This window comes from Cyclopterus lumpus, chromosome 20, assembly GCF_009769545.1.
Source record: "Cyclopterus lumpus isolate fCycLum1 chromosome 20, fCycLum1.pri, whole genome shotgun sequence".
Lineage (NCBI taxonomy): Eukaryota > Metazoa > Chordata > Actinopteri > Perciformes > Cyclopteridae > Cyclopterus > Cyclopterus lumpus.
In genome coordinates, this window is record NC_046985.1 from 20218163 (window position 1) to 20237427 (window position 19265).

General features: G+C 42.4%; 1 protein-coding gene across 2 annotated transcripts; it reads left to right on the forward strand.

Annotated features, from left to right (window-relative positions):
• The first annotated feature begins 4716 nt into the window (after positions 1 to 4716).
• dtx3l1 (deltex E3 ubiquitin ligase 3L1) lies at positions 4717 to 16424 on the forward strand. 2 transcript variants are annotated; one of them, XM_034559626.1, is made up of 5 exons: positions 4717 to 4868; positions 6548 to 6630; positions 6732 to 6883; positions 12647 to 12858; positions 15338 to 16424. In XM_034559626.1, exons 2-5 carry the CDS (start codon positions 6549 to 6551, stop codon positions 15405 to 15407), a joined length of 516 nt encoding a protein of 171 aa, XP_034415517.1. In that variant the 5' UTR covers positions 4717 to 4868; position 6548; the 3' UTR covers positions 15408 to 16424. The 2 variants fall into 2 exon arrangements, with proteins under 2 accessions (XP_034415517.1, XP_034415516.1); XM_034559625.1 differs by lacking the exon at positions 4717 to 4868 and adding an exon at positions 5702 to 5768.
• Positions 16425 to 19265: the final 2841 nt, after the last annotated feature.

The window sequence follows — 19265 nt, forward strand, 5'->3', positions numbered from 1 at the left end:
TGAGAGGTATGTGGAAGTATGGGAGAAGAAGGGAAAGAAGAAAGACGGGGAGGGTTAGAAAGGTGAGGGGGTGAGAATGAGTTCTGTGTGGGAGGACACGGCTGCTGGCCATTTATTGAGTAGTTTAGCCTAATTTCTCACAGCAGATGCCAGTAATACCTGACAGTGGCCCTGCAGCTAATTGTGCCATGATAGAGTATCAAGCTTATGCTCTCACTAAAAGAAGCCCCCACAACACTAATCCTATTAGGTGAACGAAAGTTAACTCTATCTTCAAGCCTGAAAGGATGTGTTTTAAACATAATTTGTCTTTGACTATCTAATAAAGTCAGATTACAGATTTGTTATTAAAAAAGTTTCTTATCCTGTGAAATAAATAAATTCCTTTTTCTATACCTGTTCTATTTTTTCATGCCTTTTTATGATATATATATATATTTTTTAACCTTTTTTTCCTTTCTCTTATAATCATACAAACAGAGCAGTGGACACATAGCTTAACATCATTATTAAGTCAACCAGGTTTTATTCTACACATTAATTTGTTTACTGTATGGAAATAAATGCAGGCAGGAAAGCATATATAATAATCTCAAACACTGGGCAGTGCCACATGAATTAGATAGGATGGTCCTTAAGATACAATGACCTGTAACTGAATGTGTGCTTCATATCCTCATCTCCATTGATTTACTCTTTTTAGCCTGTGACCATTGGCATTACTTTCTTCTCCATCCATCCATTATCACCCGCTTATCCGGGGTCGGGTCGCGGTGGCAGCAGGTTCAGCAGGCCGACCCAGGCTTCCCTCTCACCCGCAACACTTTCCAGCTCATTCTGGGGGATCCCAAGCGTTCCAAGGCCAGCCGGGAGATATAATCCCTCCAGTGTGTCCTCGGTCTTCCCCGGGGCCTCCTACCAGTTGGACGTGCCCGGAAAACCTCTAATGGGAGGCGTCCAGGAGGCATCCTGACTAGATGCCCGAACCACCTCAGCTGACTCCTTTCGACACGAAGGAGCAGCGACTCGACTCCAAGCTCCCCCCTGATGTCCGAGCTCCTTACCCTATCTCTAAGGCTGAGCCCGGCCACCCTACGGAGGAAGCTCATTTCGGCTCAGCTCCCTCTTCACCAAGACGGACCGGTACAGCGCCTGTTTTACTGCTGCAGCCGCACCGATCCGCCTGTCGATCTCCCGCTCCACCTTACCCTTACTCGTGAACAAGACCCGAGATACTAGAACTCCTTCACTTGGGGTAGGCAGTTTGCCCCCACCTGGAGGGAGCAATCCGCCGGTTTCCGGCAGATCACCATGGCCTCAGATTTGGAGGTGCTAACTCTCATCCCTGCCGCTTCGCACTCGGCTGCAAAACGCCCGAGTGAATGCTGGAGGTCACGGTCCGAGGAGGCAAACAGGACCACATCACCCGCGAACAGCAGAGAGGCGATCCCGAGACTCCCGAACCGCATCCTCTCCGCCCCCTGGCTGCGCCTAGATATCCTGTCCATGAAGGTCACAAACAGGACCGGTGATAAAGGGCAGCCCTGGCGGAGGCCAACACCCACCGGGAACGTGTCTGACTTACTACCAAGGATACGTACACAGCTCCTACTGCAGGCGTACAGAGACCGGATGGCCCGTGCCAACGGGTCCGGTACCCCATACTCCCGCAGCACCCCCCACAACAACCCCCGAGGGACCCGGTCGAAAGCCTTCTCCAGGTCTACAAAGCACATGTAAACTGGTTGGGCAAACTCCCAGGACCCCTCCAGTAATCTTGCGAGGGTAAAGAGCTGGTCCACTGTTCCACGACCGGGACGGAATCTGCACTGTTCGTCTTGAATCTGAGGTTCGACAAGCGGTCGGAGCCTCCTCTCCAGCACCCTGGCATAAGCTTTGCCCGGGAGGCTGAGCAGTGTTATACCACGATAGTTCGAGCACACTCTCCGGTCCCCCTTCTTGAAGATGGGAACCACCACCCCGGTCTGGCAGTCCATGGGCACTGTTCCCGACCCCCATGTGACACTGAAAAGGTGTGTCAACCAAGACAGCCCAACAATGTCCAGCGCTTTCAGCATCTCAGGGCGGATCTCATCCACCCCTGGCGCCTTGCCACCAAGGAGCTTTTTGACTACCTTAGCGACCTCTGCCAGGGATATGACAGAGGTCGCTAAGGATATTACTTTCTTCTGGCATTTCATATTATTCCCCACTGTCCACCATACCTCAATGTGCCTGCAACCACTTCTCACTCCCAACGCGACAAATAACGCAGCTTGGTTAGTGCTCCTCGGTGTCTGACACCAATGCTCATTCAGCATTTGTATGCGTCTTATGAAGGTAGATTTGTGTCTTTATTACACAAACAAGCACATTTCTTGTTTGTAAGTGAATTAATTGTTAGTTTTGATTATGAAACTATAATGTGTTGCTGCAAATCAAAAATCCTCGCTCTCAAAATAAAAACCTTTGATCTCAAAATAAAAACCTTTGATCTAAAAAACAACAACTTTGCTCTCAAATCAAAAACCTTCGCTCTCAAAACAAAAAGCTAGGAGTTGAGTTTGGCCGTAGTGGGCGGGGCTACGCTGCTGAATGAGCGAGGAGTTTCTATTGGTGGATTCGGCTCTTGGCTCGCTACGCTTGCATATCTAGGGGCTGGACCAGGGCAAACCTGATTCAGCCCTAACTATAAGCACTATCAAACAGGAAAGTCTTAAGTCTGTTCTTGAATGAGGTGACTGTGTCTGCCTCCCGGACTGAAAGTGGAAGCTGGTTCCATAAAAGAGGAGCTTGATAACTGAAGGCTCTGGCTCCCATCCTACTTTTTAGGACTCTAGGAACCACAAGTAGCCCCGCATTTAGTGAGCGCAGCTCTCTAGTGGGGCAATATGGTACTACAAGCTCCTTAAGATATGATGGTGCATCACCAATCAAGGCTTTGTAGGTGAGGAGAAGAATTTTAAATGTGATTCTTGATTTTACAGGGAGCCAGTGCAGAGCAGCTAATACAGGAGTCATGTGATCTCTTTTCTTAGTTTTTGTGAGTACACGAGCTGCAGCATTCTGGATCAACTGGAGGGATTTAAGAGACTTATTAGAGCAGCCTGATAATAAGGAGTTGCAGTAATCTAGTCTGGAAGTAACAAATGCGTGAACCAGCTTTTCTACATCTTTTTGAGACAAGATGTGCCTGATGAACTGGGAACATTTTTATATTGCATTTGGGTACAAAAAAATGGCTCTATACCGCCCCCTAGAGTTGTTGTTGAATTCAATTCAGTTTATTTTGTATAGCCCAAAATCACAAAATGCCCATTTGGACTAAAACTAACATTTTGGCCTAAACTTTCTTTACTAAAAACCCTCTAATTTTGTTCCGCTTCACTTTTTCAAAGTAAAACTTTGCAGGGAGGCTGTTCACATATTGTGCTGTCACTGTAAGTGGCAGGCTGCTGCATCATTCAAATTAGATGATCGTCCTGAAAGGGCCATATTTTTTAGGCAAACCTGAAACCTTTAATTTGTGGTGTGTGCCATCTTCATTTACTCTTAACCAGTAAGATATATAGTGGTATGGTATTAACACATCTGAACAATATTGTTACTAATTATTTTAACAACAAAATTATTCCAATTGACCTTGTGGTTGCAGAGGTACACCCTTTTTAGTTTGGGTATGCTATTAAGTTAATTTTATTATAATGACTTTGTTTACTTTTTTGTAGAACAGACGGAACTGGACATGTATCAAATCAGCCAAGTCAATCGGCCATAGTGGGTGATAAGTGTGGTCTTTCCGTTTACTTGTACAGATTGTAAAGCCCTCTGAGGCAAATTTGTAATACAAGTGCACCATAGACAACAAAAAGAGCTCAACTGTTAAGAAGTTTTTGAAGGTACTGTGTTCAAATCACACCAACATATCACACAGACAAAGACTACAAGATTGATATTGAAGAGGAAATAAAGAGAAGTACAGATAAAAAATAAATAATTTGATCTCTAAACAATAAGCAGCAACAAGAACGTACTGAAGATAGAGCGACAATCATATTTAAAAAGACAGCAGCAAGATGATAGGCTAACAATATAATTGTTTTGTTGTGCTATTGGATAGAGGAGACCAGCTGATATCATGATTAGACAGCCCGAGCAATGAGAGCAAGGAAATTATGAGTGAGCATGCATGAGGAGTGATAAATCCGATGTGAGGTCAAAGGTCAGGGATGTCGTACGTGTACAGATTGTAAAGCCCTCTGAGGCAAATTTGTAATTTGTGATATTTGGCTATACAAAATAAACTGAATTGAATTGAATTGAATAAACTACGGGCCTAAGCATACAGAGTACATTCTTCCTGACTGAACTTATACTAGAGCTTCATGAAGCTAAGAAACACATGGACATGTGTCCACCCCTGTTTTTTATTGAGCTCTGTTAAATGTTTGTAATTCATATTTATACCAAATGTAATACTTAATTGTGTGTGTCTGTGTGTTCTTGTTTTTATGTTCTTGTTTGAGTGACCACATGTTTTCTTTTGAGTGCCATGAATTTGTGTGTTTTCCTTTTTAGATTGCCAATTCGTGATCACTGAGCATTTACTTGGTTATGATCTGTTTTGGTTTCTATCTCATTCAATCTCCCCCCACACACACACACACGTTACAGTCTATCAAAGCTGCTACACCAGTTGAACAGATTTCTCTGCAGTATGCCACAACCCTGTAACTTGACACACCCATCTGTCTCTCTCAGGTCTCCATGAGCTGAATAGACATCTGAACTCCCGGACTGCACAGGAGCGGTAGAGAAGAAAAGGAGAACACTTCACCAAGGTGTTAAGAAGAAGAGCATTTTAACAGGTACTAATGGCAGAAACAGCAGCACACTTTGATGAGCTTTACTGTAATTACTTTTAACAAGTTATCTGCCTGTGTTGTGTCAGCCAAATCTGGAAATGTTGTGTAGTCACAGCAGAGTCCAAACCTGCAGCAAAAACTAGAGGTTTTAATTCAAAATGACAACAGATCTGTTATTTTAGAATGGGGGAACAAATGTTATCAGTGTCATTTTGGAAATCTTTATTTCTTTGTGTAAATGTAGCATTTGCATTTCTAGGACTCACAAAATATATCTGTCTTACTGGAATACTTCCTGAACTTCTCAATAGTCACATAAAAAAAACACAGACCTGTGGCAACACTGAGTGAGATCATCAGATTGTTTTGTGCCATCAGCTTTCTTTATAATTTGTGGCAGCGAACAACACACAACCAAGCAAAAGATTGAATGTTCAGACTATTATGCTTAAATTTACATAACTTAGCTTTACTGTAAATTACAAGGAGTTTAACAAAAGTCTCCATAAAATAACCATAATTTGTAACCAAATACAGTATTTGCTCCCACATACTTTAATGTACTGCTGGTCGAGGGCTGTGATTCATAGTTTCATGATAAATAATATATTAGTCAACTGTGTTCTTCCAAGTAGGACACATCAATGAATAAAGATAAATCTGGCTTTCCTCCTGTGAGGCTGGTGGGGTGACGGTGCAGTGTCTTAGATTGTAACTAAACCAAAAGACATGTATAACCAGCTTTATTCCAACAATTCACACCTTCATTCATGAGACTCTTAACAACTCTGTCCTGTGACCTTAATGACCTTAGTTTCATTTCAGGTGTTGAATCACTGAAACATAAATAACAATATCTCCAGCTGTCATGTTGATGGATAAACATGTTTCTAAGACTCCTCAGTAAGTCCACTGCATTTAACTGATTACTTTATTCTGAGGCAAACTACTGTTAGATTTAGACCCAACAAACTCCACTTCAACATGTGTATTTATTTTTATAAATGATGGTGCTTGGAGACTCAGTAATGTAATATTGAGCAACACATAGGCACAAAACGTGAATAAAATAGGTCTTAACACTCAATCAGATCTTCGTGGAGTAATCTTAGGTAATCAGGGCAGTTGTTAGCTTTGCCAGTTAGTGATTCAGCATTGCCTTTATGTCATTTTGTTTTGGGATGGAACATCATGGTTTTTGACTTGCCTTAGACGTACTCAATGTTTTGGCATAGCACTTACCAATTTAGGAAAAAATAGCCAAAATCCAAAAAGCGGAGGCACTGATATGCTGCCTCTATTTAGTCCCTACTCTGAGACAAACTCCAAAAATGCTGTGTCCTAATTTCTCTCTTTCCCCATAGGCACTTTTGTTCTATTAGACTCCTCCTGCCTGGTTAACACCCATGTCTTTCAAACTGCTTGGAACCATTTATCTCTAAGTGTAAACTGAAAGAATTCTGATGACATCATTATGACATCTCATGATTTAGTTTTTCTCAAGACATTGTTGTTTCCACAGGCAGAGCACTTTCCATAACAAGTAGACTGACCTTTAATGTTAGTTGAGAGTGCCCCAAATAAGATGTTTTGCTCAATGACAATGTTATGTAATTGGCTGATTGACGAGATTATCCAAAAACAGTGATTTATTTCTCTATGTGTGCTTCTCTGCTTCTCAGTATGGGTTCTGGACAGAGCAGTGACAAACTCCACTGCAACCGCTACCTGGATGGACAGGGTCCTCCACCACTGGTACAACAAGGTCCTTACACACATGGAAACCAAATGTGTCTGTCAAGCTTTCCATGATTATCTTCTACTCACTTCTGGATAATTTGACTAAATCTGGTCTGCTGTCTGCAGCTAAAGAAGGGGTGGATGAGCTGTACAGAGGACCGAATGGCTGCCAGCCAGAGGGACAGATGACCTGGGTGATCCTCCACAGAGAGCTACCAAGATTCCCGGATGACAACACCCTGCAGATCAACTACATATTCCCAGATGGAATACAGACAGTAAGCTTGTAAATTTATTGAAAGTCTGAGTTATAGTGGATCCATTCTCAACTATCGACAATCTACTATCCATCTAATTATTGGCTTTCTAACAGTTTGTGTACATATCCAGATCCCCTGGAATTTGTTGGAAATCACAGCTCGGATGAGGCTAGGATCATTTTTCTAAAATGTCCTTTGGGATTAATAAAGTTATATTTTATCTTATCTATTTCATAGTATAAATGTTAGCCTTGGACAAGCTGTATGTGCATAAGAGAAAAAAAGACTTGTTGTGGATAGTTCCTGATTCTAAAAAATATGAATAATGACACTGTGCAGCTAAAACCTCTCTCTTCTTGTGTATAGAGAGTGTGTGTGTGTGTGTGTGTGTGTGTGTTAAATGTTCAGAAACGGTGTAAAGGATGGTACAATTAACATACAAGTATGAAAAGCATGCCATTTTAATTCTTTACAATTGTATTTAGTGTACATCTCTTGGACTATATGACAACGCAATCCACTGTAACAAGAACAGAACAAAACCAAATCACAAAGAACCCTAACATCTCTTTGAAAAAGAAACAGAAACAGCTGCTATAATTTGATTCCAATGGAAGGCAGTGAAAGAGCTCAGAGTAGAGCACAGGTTTCTATGGGCCGCATTCTTTCCACAAAAGAAGTTGACAATCTGGTTAGTCTGGTTTTCAGAGCTACGGGAGGAAGGGAACTGCAAAATACCGCAGAGTTCATGCTGCGGGCGGATTTGGGGTATTTGAGGTTACATCCTAACACTTTTTTTTGTTGAAATTAATTCTGTCCATACTAACACGGGTGACAACAAATATCACATGACTATTCACACAGAGGGTCTCAACGGGAACCAGTCGCTCACAGTTTTCCTGCCGTCCAGTAGCATGGCAGCCAAATCATAACATCAGGAAGCAGAAGCAGAGTTGTAGTCTTCCACCCTTCTCTGCACTTCCATTGGAGCAGTTACCCACCCTTAACCTTAACTCTACAGAGACTGTCTGTCCCACGGCCACTTAAATTAATTAAATCAAAAGTAACCAGAAGAGGAGTCATACAAAATAACCTCATACAGGTTAACATCACTACTGCCACAGTGCAACAAAACAGGATAATTAAATGTGGACTCCTAAATATTAGATCTCTGTCATCTAAAGCTGTATTAGTAAATTATTTAATATCAGACAATCACATTGATTTATTGTGTCTTACTGAAACCTGGCTGAGGCATGAAGAATATGTCAACCTAAATGAATCAACTCCTCCAAGTCATATTAATACTCACATTCCTCGAGGCACCGGCCGAGGAGGTGGAGTAGCAGCCATCTTTGACTCAAGCCTATTAATGAATCCTAAACCTAAACTACAACTCATTTGAAAGCCTTGTTCTTAGTCTTTCACATCCAACCTGGAAAAAATTACAGCCAATCCTATTTGTTATACTGTACCGGCCACCAGGTCCATATTCAGAATTTATATCAGAATTTTCAGAGTGTTTATCAAGTTTAGTCCTTAAAACTGATACGGTTATTATTGTAGGAGATTTAAATATTCATGTGGATATTGACAATGATTGACTTAGTACTGCATTTATCTCATTGTTGGACTCGATTGGCTTCTGTCAGAGTACAGAAACCCACTCACTGCTTTGGCCACACCCTCCACCTTGTTCTTGCATAAGGCATTGACATTGAGCATTTGGAGGTCTTCCCACAGAACCCTCTTCTGTCAGACCATTACCTCATAACTTTTGAGTTTATACTCCCGGAGTGTACACCGTTAGTCAAAAGTTTCTACACCAGATGTCTCGGGCTCTGATCTTCTCAGAGCCCGAGATGGTTCCTATGGCTCTAACATGTGAACTACTCCCTGAGCTTCTCAGAGCCTGAGATGGTTCCTATGGCTCTAACATGTGGACCACTCCCTGAGCTTCTCAGAGCCTGAGATGGTTCCTATGGCTCTAACATGTGAACCACTCCCTGAGCTTCTCAGAGCCCGAGATGGTTCATATGGCTCTAACATGTCACACATGTACGTTGGTGCTAGACCATGAAGAGATGTGTACACAAGCAGAGCTGTTTTAAAGTCTATTCTCTGAGCAACAGGAAGCCAGTGCAAAGACCTGAGCACTGGACTAATATGGTCGTATTTCCTGGATCTAGTCAGGACTGGAGCAGCAGCGTTCTGGATGTTCTGCAGATGTCTTACAGCTCGTTTAGAGCCCAGTGAGCAGGCCGCTACAGTAGTCTAACCTGCTGGAGACAAACGCATGGATTAGTCTCTCAAAGTCAGGTTTAGACACTATTCCTTTGATTTTGGCATTGTGTTTTACATGGTAAAAAGCTGTTGATGTTATTGATTTAATGTGGCTGTTGAAGTTCATTTCTGAGTCTAATATTACCCCTAGATTTCTAACCAGATTTTTTGGTTTTAGAGAGAGAGTCTCAAGGTGACTGATAACACTTTGTTTCTGTGGGCCACAGACAATTATTTCAGTTTTGTCTGAGTTTAGCTGGAGATAATTGTTTTGCATCTACACACTGATCTGTTCGATATATATATATATACATATATATATATATATATATATATACATACATATACATATACATATACATATATATATATATATATATATATATATATACATATATATACATATACATATATATATATATATATATATATATATATATATATATATATATATATACACACACACTGATCTGTTCGATGCAGTGACAAAGTAAATCTACAGGCCCATATTCACCTGCCGTCAGTGACATATAGACCTGAGTGTCATCTGCATAGTTGTGATAGGACATGTTATAGCTGCGTATTAGCTGGCCTAATGGAAGCATGTACAGATTGAATAATAGGGGTCCTAGAATTGACCCCTGGGGAACCCCACAGTTCAAAGCCATTTGGTCTGAGACACAGTTACCAAAAGCATGGCAGAAGAAGTCCGGGGGACGGGCCGGAGGACGATCACCAGGAGAACTGACCTGCTCCGGAGGACGGCCACCAGGCAGATAGACCTGCTCCGGGGGACGGGCAGAAGGGCGACCACCAGGCGGACGGAAGGGCTCCGGGGGACGGGCTGAAGGATGGCCACCAGGCGGACAGACCTGCTCCAGGGGACGGGCAGAAGGGCGACCACCAGGCGGACGGACGGACTCCGGGGGACGGGCTGAAGGACGGCCACCAGACGAACAGACGGACTCCGGAAAACCGGGCTCAGGGGAAACCGGGCTCTGGAGCCGTAGGCCGTGCCAAAGGAACCCCGGGAACAGAAGCCGGAAGCGGCCAGGGTGGCGACCGAACACAGGGAGCCTGAGTCGGCCGGGGCGGCAACGGGACAGGAGGAAACGGAGTCTGCCGGGGCAGCGACGGGAACCGGGGTCTGCCGGGGCGGCGACGGGACCCGGGGAGCCGGGATCGGCCGAGGCGCCGACGGGACAAGGGGAGCCGGGGAGCTGGGGTCGGCTGGGGTGCCGACGGGACACGAGGAGCTGGGGTCGGCCGGGGTGCCGACGGGACACGAGGAGCTGGGGTTGGCCGGGGTGCCGACAGGACACGAAACTGCGGCGTAGACTGGCGCAGCATCGGCAGGAACCGGCGTGGACTGCGGCGCAGCGTCGGCAGGAACCGGCGTGGACTGCGGTGCAGCATCGGCAGGAACCGGCGTGGACTGCGGCGCAGCATCGGCAGGAACCGGCGTGGACTGCGGCGCAGCGTCAGCAGTAACCGGCGTGGACTGCGGCCGAAGCAGGACCATGCTCACCGCTCGGAGGGACTCCATCATGTCCCAGAGAGCGTCCTGGGACAAGGCAAGGCGGCAACAGGAACAGGCGAGGGCTGCAGCACGGAGGCGACTGCGGGAACCGGAGTGGTCTGCGGCACGGAGGCGGCAGCCGGAAACCCTCCATTGACGCGGTCCGGAGGTTTGCGCCCCCCACTCCGGGGCTGGGCCTGCGTGACCTCTGCCCCTGGGGCTACGAGGCCCCCCATAAGCCCAACGGGTCCCGTTGAAGGGGTCTGGTGCCGAGACCCTATGGGGGTTGTAGTTCCCCTTCTGGAGGCTACGAGGGCCCCCATAGGCCAAGCGGGTCCAATCGAAGGGGTTTGGTGCCGAGACCCTATGGGGGTTGTAGTTCCCTTTCTGGAGGCTACGAGGGCCCCCATAGGCCAAGCGGGTCCCTTCGAAGGGGTTGTAGGCTGGGTCCATCCTTGGTCGGTTCGTTCTGTTATGTGCAGCTGCAGGTAACTGGGCCCAAACGCCGTCAACGAGGGAAAGGCAACTTTATTGCGCAACAGACTTCAACGCAGACAAAACGAGCTCACACACAAGATCTTCAGCGATCAACACAAGACGAACCGACAAAGGGGAATGACACCAACAGGACTTAAATACAGAGGACTGGTGCAGGTGATTGGACACAGGAGGAAACAATCAGGGACAGGGCAGACAATCACAGGGACAGGAAGTGCAGAGAAACAGAGGACACGAGAGACAAGGACTTCAAAATAAAACAGGAAACACGACACTACAGATCCACTACAGGTCCTGACAGAAATGGGCATTTGGGCAATTTGAATTTTCTTATGTACCAAACCATATATTTCACTTGTATATTACTTATGGTGTTCAATACATCCACATATAGCAGTCTTTGTTGATTAGAAGAAGAAAAAAGATTTTTCTTCAAAAAATGCCAAAAATAAGCAACATTTGTGACTGTAAGCGCTAAAGCGATTCATGTTGCTGTGTTCTTTGGCTCATATCTCAGTGATGCGTTGGTGCAGAAGGATTTCGAAAAGATATTTAGAATCTGTGTGGAGTCCCCTTGCTTTTTTTTTTTTTATAGCACCGAGCTACGGGTTGCTAGTTCCGGAAACGTGCTGAGTGGGCTGACTCCTGACAATATGATGATTAGGATATTTTCATAATTCCTACACTGCACTTAAATACAAGCCTGGGGTTTTTGAGAAGTACAATGTGGTTAAGCTTAAGCATCAAAAACTTTTTGGGTTAGTGTTAGGTTGTAGTGGATTTTATATATATTTGCACATGTAGATAAGAGAAGTTTATGTTTTAAATTAATACATAAAGAAAGATATGATAATTAATTTGGGATATTATGAGGAATATTCTGGATATTATTCTGTTTTAATGACAAATGTAATGATTAACTGTATGATGCATGGGAATGAATGAATGTTTTATTGTTTAGACAATAGTTAAAATGGATGCCGATTGAAACCTAATGTGTTGCTTTTATTCGGAAGGCAGGATAATAGGGTTTTATTCTGATGGGGAACTTCCTGTCCTTGACCGGAAGAGTGAGCTTTGACCCCGCTAGTTTTACTAATTGGCTTAGCGAACAGAACGACGGCATCCTTTGAACTGACCAATGGAACTAACCTTTAGGTGTGAATTCATTTGCATGACCAGACTAACGACCGAGCATTTGTTCTGGGGAGACATGGTTCTACTGGTCTGGAGACTCGAGACAGCCCCGGTCTGTTGCTCCCTGGGAGCTGCAGTCCGTCTGTGGAGAGTTCCTCCTTTCTGGCCCCACGATCGTGAACGCTACATGAGTATTATCTTTGCCATTAAATATTGTTAAAATTTAACTTGAATCCTGAATTTCCTGCGGGCACGGGACCCGGAGCTTTGAACACGAATCTTACATTAGTGAAAAATTGTGTGAAACAAAGTGTTCACTGTTAATTGTGCATCTCTTCCTGCAGGAGAAACACCCTCACCCTTGCCAGCCTTATGCAGGGCTGCGGCTGTGTGCTTACCTGCCTGACAATCGTGACGGAAGGAGTGTTCTAAAGCTTCTGGAGAAGGCTTTCAATGAGCAGCTCCTGTTTACTGTTACCACCAATAAAGATGGAGAAGACATGGTGACTACAGCTTCCATTCCCCTCAAAACCCAAGCAGACGGAGGGAGTGGAGTGTGAGTAAATACTACTACCGTAGAAATAGAATAGGAATAGAACAGGCATTAAACTCGTTTCGGTGGTCACTTACCAAGCAGAAGAAATGAACCAAAAAAAGTTGTTGCTCATCTGGCTATAGCAATGCGCTTTCCTACACTTTGACAAGAGTGTGTGGATGAAGCATTAAGTTGTTAAAATTGACTCAAAAGTTACTCTGGCTCTTTACACTTCACCACAGTGAGTCTGCGACTTAATGTAAGTTGGTTTAGTTAACGTTGAAGTTAGCCCGCTACAACGGTCCCACTGCAACGCTTGACATATACAGTGCCGCCGTTCTGGTCATCTGCTACATTAAAATGTTAACAATAATAAATATAGATAGACTTTATTATTTCCAAATTGGAAAATTATTGAGTTACAGCAACAGCTTATCCACGGCAACAGTTAAAACACGTGTATACACATACACATATATATATATATATATATATATATATACATACATATATATATATATACATACATATACATATATATATATATATATATATATATATATACATACATATATACATATATATATATATATATATATACATACATACATATATATATATATATATATATATATATATATATATATATATATATATATACATACATATATATATATATATATATATACATATATACATATATATATATATATATATATATATATATACATACATATATATATATATATATATATATATATATATATATATACATACATATATATATATATATATATATATATATATATATATATATATATATATATATATATATATACATATATATATATATATATATGCTTGTTTGTTCAGTGTCTTCCTCTTTACCACAAATTCAAAGATGTCTGGTTTGCATCCAATTACGGAGCCAGCCTTCTTCTTGTCTATTAAGTATATTGGTGTCACTGGCTCCAATGGTGCTCCCCAGCTCACTATGGAAAAGCGCACTGGACAGTAGACTGATAGAACATCTTGCTGCACACATTCTCAGCTTCCTCAAGAAATGGAGTCTGCTCATTCCCTTCTCAAATACAGCCTTAGCTTTGGTCCTCCAGACCTGGGAGGTGAAGTGGGGACCCTAATCGGAAACAATGTCCACAGGGATGCCATAGAGTCTAAAAACGTGTTGGCCAACAAGTCTGCAGTCTCACGTTCAGACGGGAGCTTGGGAAGGGGAATAAAGTGAGCCGCCTTGAAAAAATGGTCCACGATGGTCAGGATGACCGTATTGTTCTCGGAGGGAGGAAAGCCAGTGACAAATTTCAAGGCCATATGCGACCAAGGTCTGTGGGGACAGGAAGAGGTCGTAATAGTCTGACAGGGGTTCAGTATGAGGCCTTGATACGCGCACACGAGGTACAGGCTAGGACAAAAGCTCGGGTGTCATTGTCCAGCGATGGCCATCGTTCAACAAAGACTGGAAAGTGGTTGGACTTAGTAAGTCTGAATGGCATGACTAGGTACTCAAAATGTCCCAGGGAAATGTTAAAAGCCGTCTTCCACTCGTCCCCCTCAAGTATTCAAACCAAGTGGTAAGCCTTACGGAGGTCTAGCTTGGTGAAGGGTAGGGATTCAAAAGCAGAGTCGAGCAGGCGTAGAGGGTACTTGTTCTGGATGGTGATCCGGTCTAACCCTCAGTAGTCGATGCAAGGACGGAGACTCTTGTCCTTCTTGGCCACGAAGAAGAACCCTGCTCCCACCGGGGAGGATGACGGGCAGATGATTCCGGCAGTGAGTGAGTCGGAGATGTCGGTCTCCATTGCCTCGCGTTCTGGTCGGGAGAGGTTGTATAGTACAACTCAAGGATTGGTTGAGCGGTCCCCTCCGTCTGTTCTTGTGAGGAAGGGCGGGGTTGTGCGAATCCTTGCACCATGCTGCTGATCTTAGACACCTGCAATTCAATGGTTTTGCTGTGACAGAAGAACTCCTTGGTTTGTGATCACCACCTGCAGTTAACATACTGATATAATGTTGATCAGCGCACCAAGCTTATCTCACTTACTGCACATCTTTTCTCATAGTAAGTGGGTTTTATAATGCACACATCAGCGATGACCCTTTGTGTTTAGTAAATTGTTAATAATAGTTGTCTGTGCACTAAGAGCATCCATTTGCTTTTCTAGTGCATGTGTAGTCGGTGCATATAGTTTCTTGTGGAAACGAGCAGCTGATGAGGAGAGGCTCTCAACAAGGCTATTAAGTCTTGTGCAATTCTAATTCTGGCATGCTTTGTAAAGTTTACGTATCTTGTCATGATACTATTAACGTTATTAAATACTATTTCATTTGGCCTGTATTGCTGATAATTTCCCGAACAATATTGTGCAAATACATGTGGGATAGAGGTATGAATATCTTTTTCTGCTTCTAATGGGCGACTGTGAACCATTATACTTAATGTAATAAAGTAATTGTCTCTGTGCCATTTGTGTTCTTTCAGTGACGGCTACCCAGATTCTGACTACCTGAAGACGGTTAGAAAGCTACTAAAGGATAAAGGCATTGAATAACAACGAACACTCCTGGATGGACAGATAAAGGCATGGACTTCAAACAACAGTTTATCTCTGAATGGCCAGAGAACCTTTGCGATAAATTATAAAATATCTTAAAAAATATATATAATCAATGGATGTTGCTGTCAATGTGTTATCTGTATATTATTAGTGCGGTTCTTATTCTTGAAATATGATGTACTCCAAATGTTGGTGGGGTCCTTGTATGAATCAATTATTGTATCGTTACAAAAATTACAAATATTGAGTCACATTATTGTATTAAAGGGCAGTAAATAGACAATATCCCTTGTATGAGTGAGTTGAAAATTGTATTTATTTTTAAGCAGCACAGGGAACATTCATAGCTCCACTTATTGTACAGACACATTAGTTGATGCAATTTGTTCTGTAAGAGTTAATTTAATATGACAAATGCCAAGTTTCAGGTCATGGATAGGGTGAAAGTTCTATTAAATTTAATAATTTAACTTAAGCAATACTAAAGTTGTTTTGTCCCTTTAAGTCATAGCCATGTTGTATTTTGTTTATAGATTTGTGTGTAATAGATCAATTCAGAAAATACCTTATGGTATGATATAAAGTCACATTGTTGGTTTATGTTTGCAAATACAGCATTTAAAATGTGGTACAGCAGTGGTTGTGAGAGGTATAGATTGAAAGAAGAGAGGCTGTGATGCTCATGAGGACCAAACCATGACTCAGAAGAACCAAACGGTAATTTTTTTTTACAGTTGTACAAAGCACAAATAAACACATCCACACCTCTTCACAAACCTCTGGGAAAGTGCCGGATTTGAATGAATGCAGCCCAAGGCACGGCCAAGTGGCATGACAGTGTTTGACCTGGGGAAAAAGATAAGATTCAAGAATTCATGTAGCAGAGTTTGATCAAATATTACAATATAACACAAATAGAAACATATATAAGCAATAGAGGTATCTTTGACCAGGACTTGTCATTTAACTCCCACGTTAATCAAATCTCAAGGATTGCATTTTTTCATCTACGTAACATTTCAAAAATCAGGCACATCTTGTCTCAAAAAGATGCAGAAAAGCTGGTTCACGTGTTTGTTACTTTCAGACTAGATTACTGCAACTCCTTATTATCAGGCTGCTCTAATAAGTCTCTTAAGTCCCTCCAGTTGATCCAGAATGCTGCAGCTCGTGTACTCACAAAAACTAAGAAAAGAGATCACATGACTCCTGTATTAGCTGCTCTGCACTGACTCCCTTCTATTATTTGGGAGTTTTTCCTGATCCGATGTGAGTTCCTGGGACAGGGATGTCATATGTGTACAGATTGTAAAGCCCTCTGAGGATAATTTGTAATATTGGGCTATATAAAATAAACTGAATTGAATTGAATTAGCAGTGGTGGCTGGTGGAATTTGTTTTTGGTAGGGACATCCAATAAATTTCAACAAATATCCCAGTATGATTCTATGTAAAAAAAAAAAGTATCAAACACGCATTTCTACTTTGTAGTTAAATATTGTGGCTGACAGCTAGTGTAACTTTCTTCTGTTAAAAAAAATGACAGACATGACACAGACATGCTTTTGTGATATTGCTTATTGTTTAACAACCTGTATGATACCATAATGTTATTATTATCTTGGGGAAAATGTCACATTGAATTATTATGATTGAAAAGTAAATCGCAAAGTCTTTGTGAATTTGAACATTGGTCTTCCCAACAGATTGGTCTTCCCAATCGTGCGATTAAGACACTAACCCTATTAGGGACTAAGAGGAGTTCCACCGCCCAACTGTTCCAGTAGGAGATGGTGGGGAGAACCATTTATTGGTCTTATTTTTCTCTTCTACCTTTATGCCTTATTCGTCCATATTGCCTAGTGTGAACTTTCCTAGTTTAATGCAGGCCTGATGTTCTCTTCAAACTGAATTACAGCCAGGTCCTTGCACTCCCAATAAAGTATAATCTTATTTGGGAGGCCTCTGTCATCGAGGAGCCTCTTAAACCACTTTCTTCTGGACACACACACACACACACACGGGATACACAAGGATGTTGGATTATTTGTAGCTCCAGGGGCAGCTGTAAGCACAATCCCAGTCTATTGAACTGAGGGAAGAGGAGGCTCACAATTTTGTATTTGTTATATGAAAATTGTTCGGGTGTGCAAAAAGTATAATCCATTCCTTTACATATTTCTTTCCAGTCTGCTTTGAAAATAAACAAGTGGGATGTTTGCCTAAATAGGCAAGTTGTGAATACAAGTTCAACCAGAGAACCATTATAAAGATGTTCTCTTTCCTCCTCTGTCATAATTCTTCTTTTGTTAGTGGTGATACATGTTTCTCAGCAAAGTTTCATTAAGCTCTTTAATTTGGAATTCAATTAAGGGTCCATACCTTTTGGAAGACAAAGCGGATCATGTGCCTGGTAATTTTCAACATGAGGATGGTGGATGTCTGAGATGGATGTAATCTAGATATCCATCTTTTATTCACAAAGAACGACATGATATAATTTCTCCATCAATATATATTAAATTAACAAAAACAACATACAATGTATCTATCAATCTATAATAGACACATAAAAAGTCAACAGATACATTATCTATGAATCTTTAATAGATAGATAGAATAAAGCCAACATACACATCTATCAATTAAAAATGGAGTTAAAACAAAGCCAACATACAATGTATCTATCAATCTATAATAGATACAGTAGATAGACCAAAGCAAACATACAATCTATAATATATATATATATATATATATATATATATATATATATATATATATACATACATGTATACTTCGAACAAAGTTCTAGTGTGTGTGTTTTCCTTCCACTGTGATTCCTGCCCCACAACTGATTGATACCACCTGTGTCTAATCACCTACACCTCCACTGTGTAATTAAACCCTGTGTTCCCCTGTCTCTGTGCCACTTTGTCTTTGTCCTCTGAGTCAATATTATTATCAACGTTATTTCCCAATGTTATGTTCCTAGTTTTTGATAGCTCTGTTCCTCATCCTCTCATGCTGTGCTCTCCCTGGCTCAAGTAGCACAATCTGCACCTTGACTGATCCCCCGAAGAGGTATTGGGGTGGGGGGATCATTGTATGACTAAAATCTACTTCTGCCCAGCTGTCTGACAGGAAGCAGCATGTGAGGCTGTGAAAACATGTCTCAGGCTCTTGGTCCATCAGCACCGGTTCACCCCAAGGCTGCATTCTTCCCCTCTGCTCTTCTCCCTGTAAACCAACAGCTTCACCTCTAGTCACCACTCCGTCAAGCTCCTGAAGTTTGCGGATGACACCACCCTCATTGGACTCATCTCTGATGGGGATGAGTCCACCTACAGGTAGGAGACTGACTGACTATCTGGTGACTTGTGCAGTCAAAACAACTTAGAGCTCAACGCTCTGAAGACAGTGGAAATGGTTGTGGACTTAAGGAAGAACACAGCCCCACCAGCCCCCATGACTCCCCTGTCGACGCTGTGGAGTCTATCCGTTTCCTGGGCTCTATCATAACCCAGGACCTCAAGTGGGAGCTGAACATCAGCTCAGAATGATGGTGCACTTCTACACTGCCATCATCAAGTCCATCCTCTGCTCCTCCATCACCGTCTGGTATGCTGCAGCCACTGCCAAGGACAAGGGCAGACTGCAGCGCATCCTCTGCTCTGCTGAGAGGGTGATCAGCTGCAATCTAGTCAGTTTTTCAATTCAGTTTATTTTGTATAGCCCAATATCACAAATTTGCCTCAGAGGGCTTTACAATCTGTACACATACGACATCCCTGACCTTTGACCTCACATCGAATCAGGAAAAACTCCCCAAAAATAACCTTTGACAGGGAA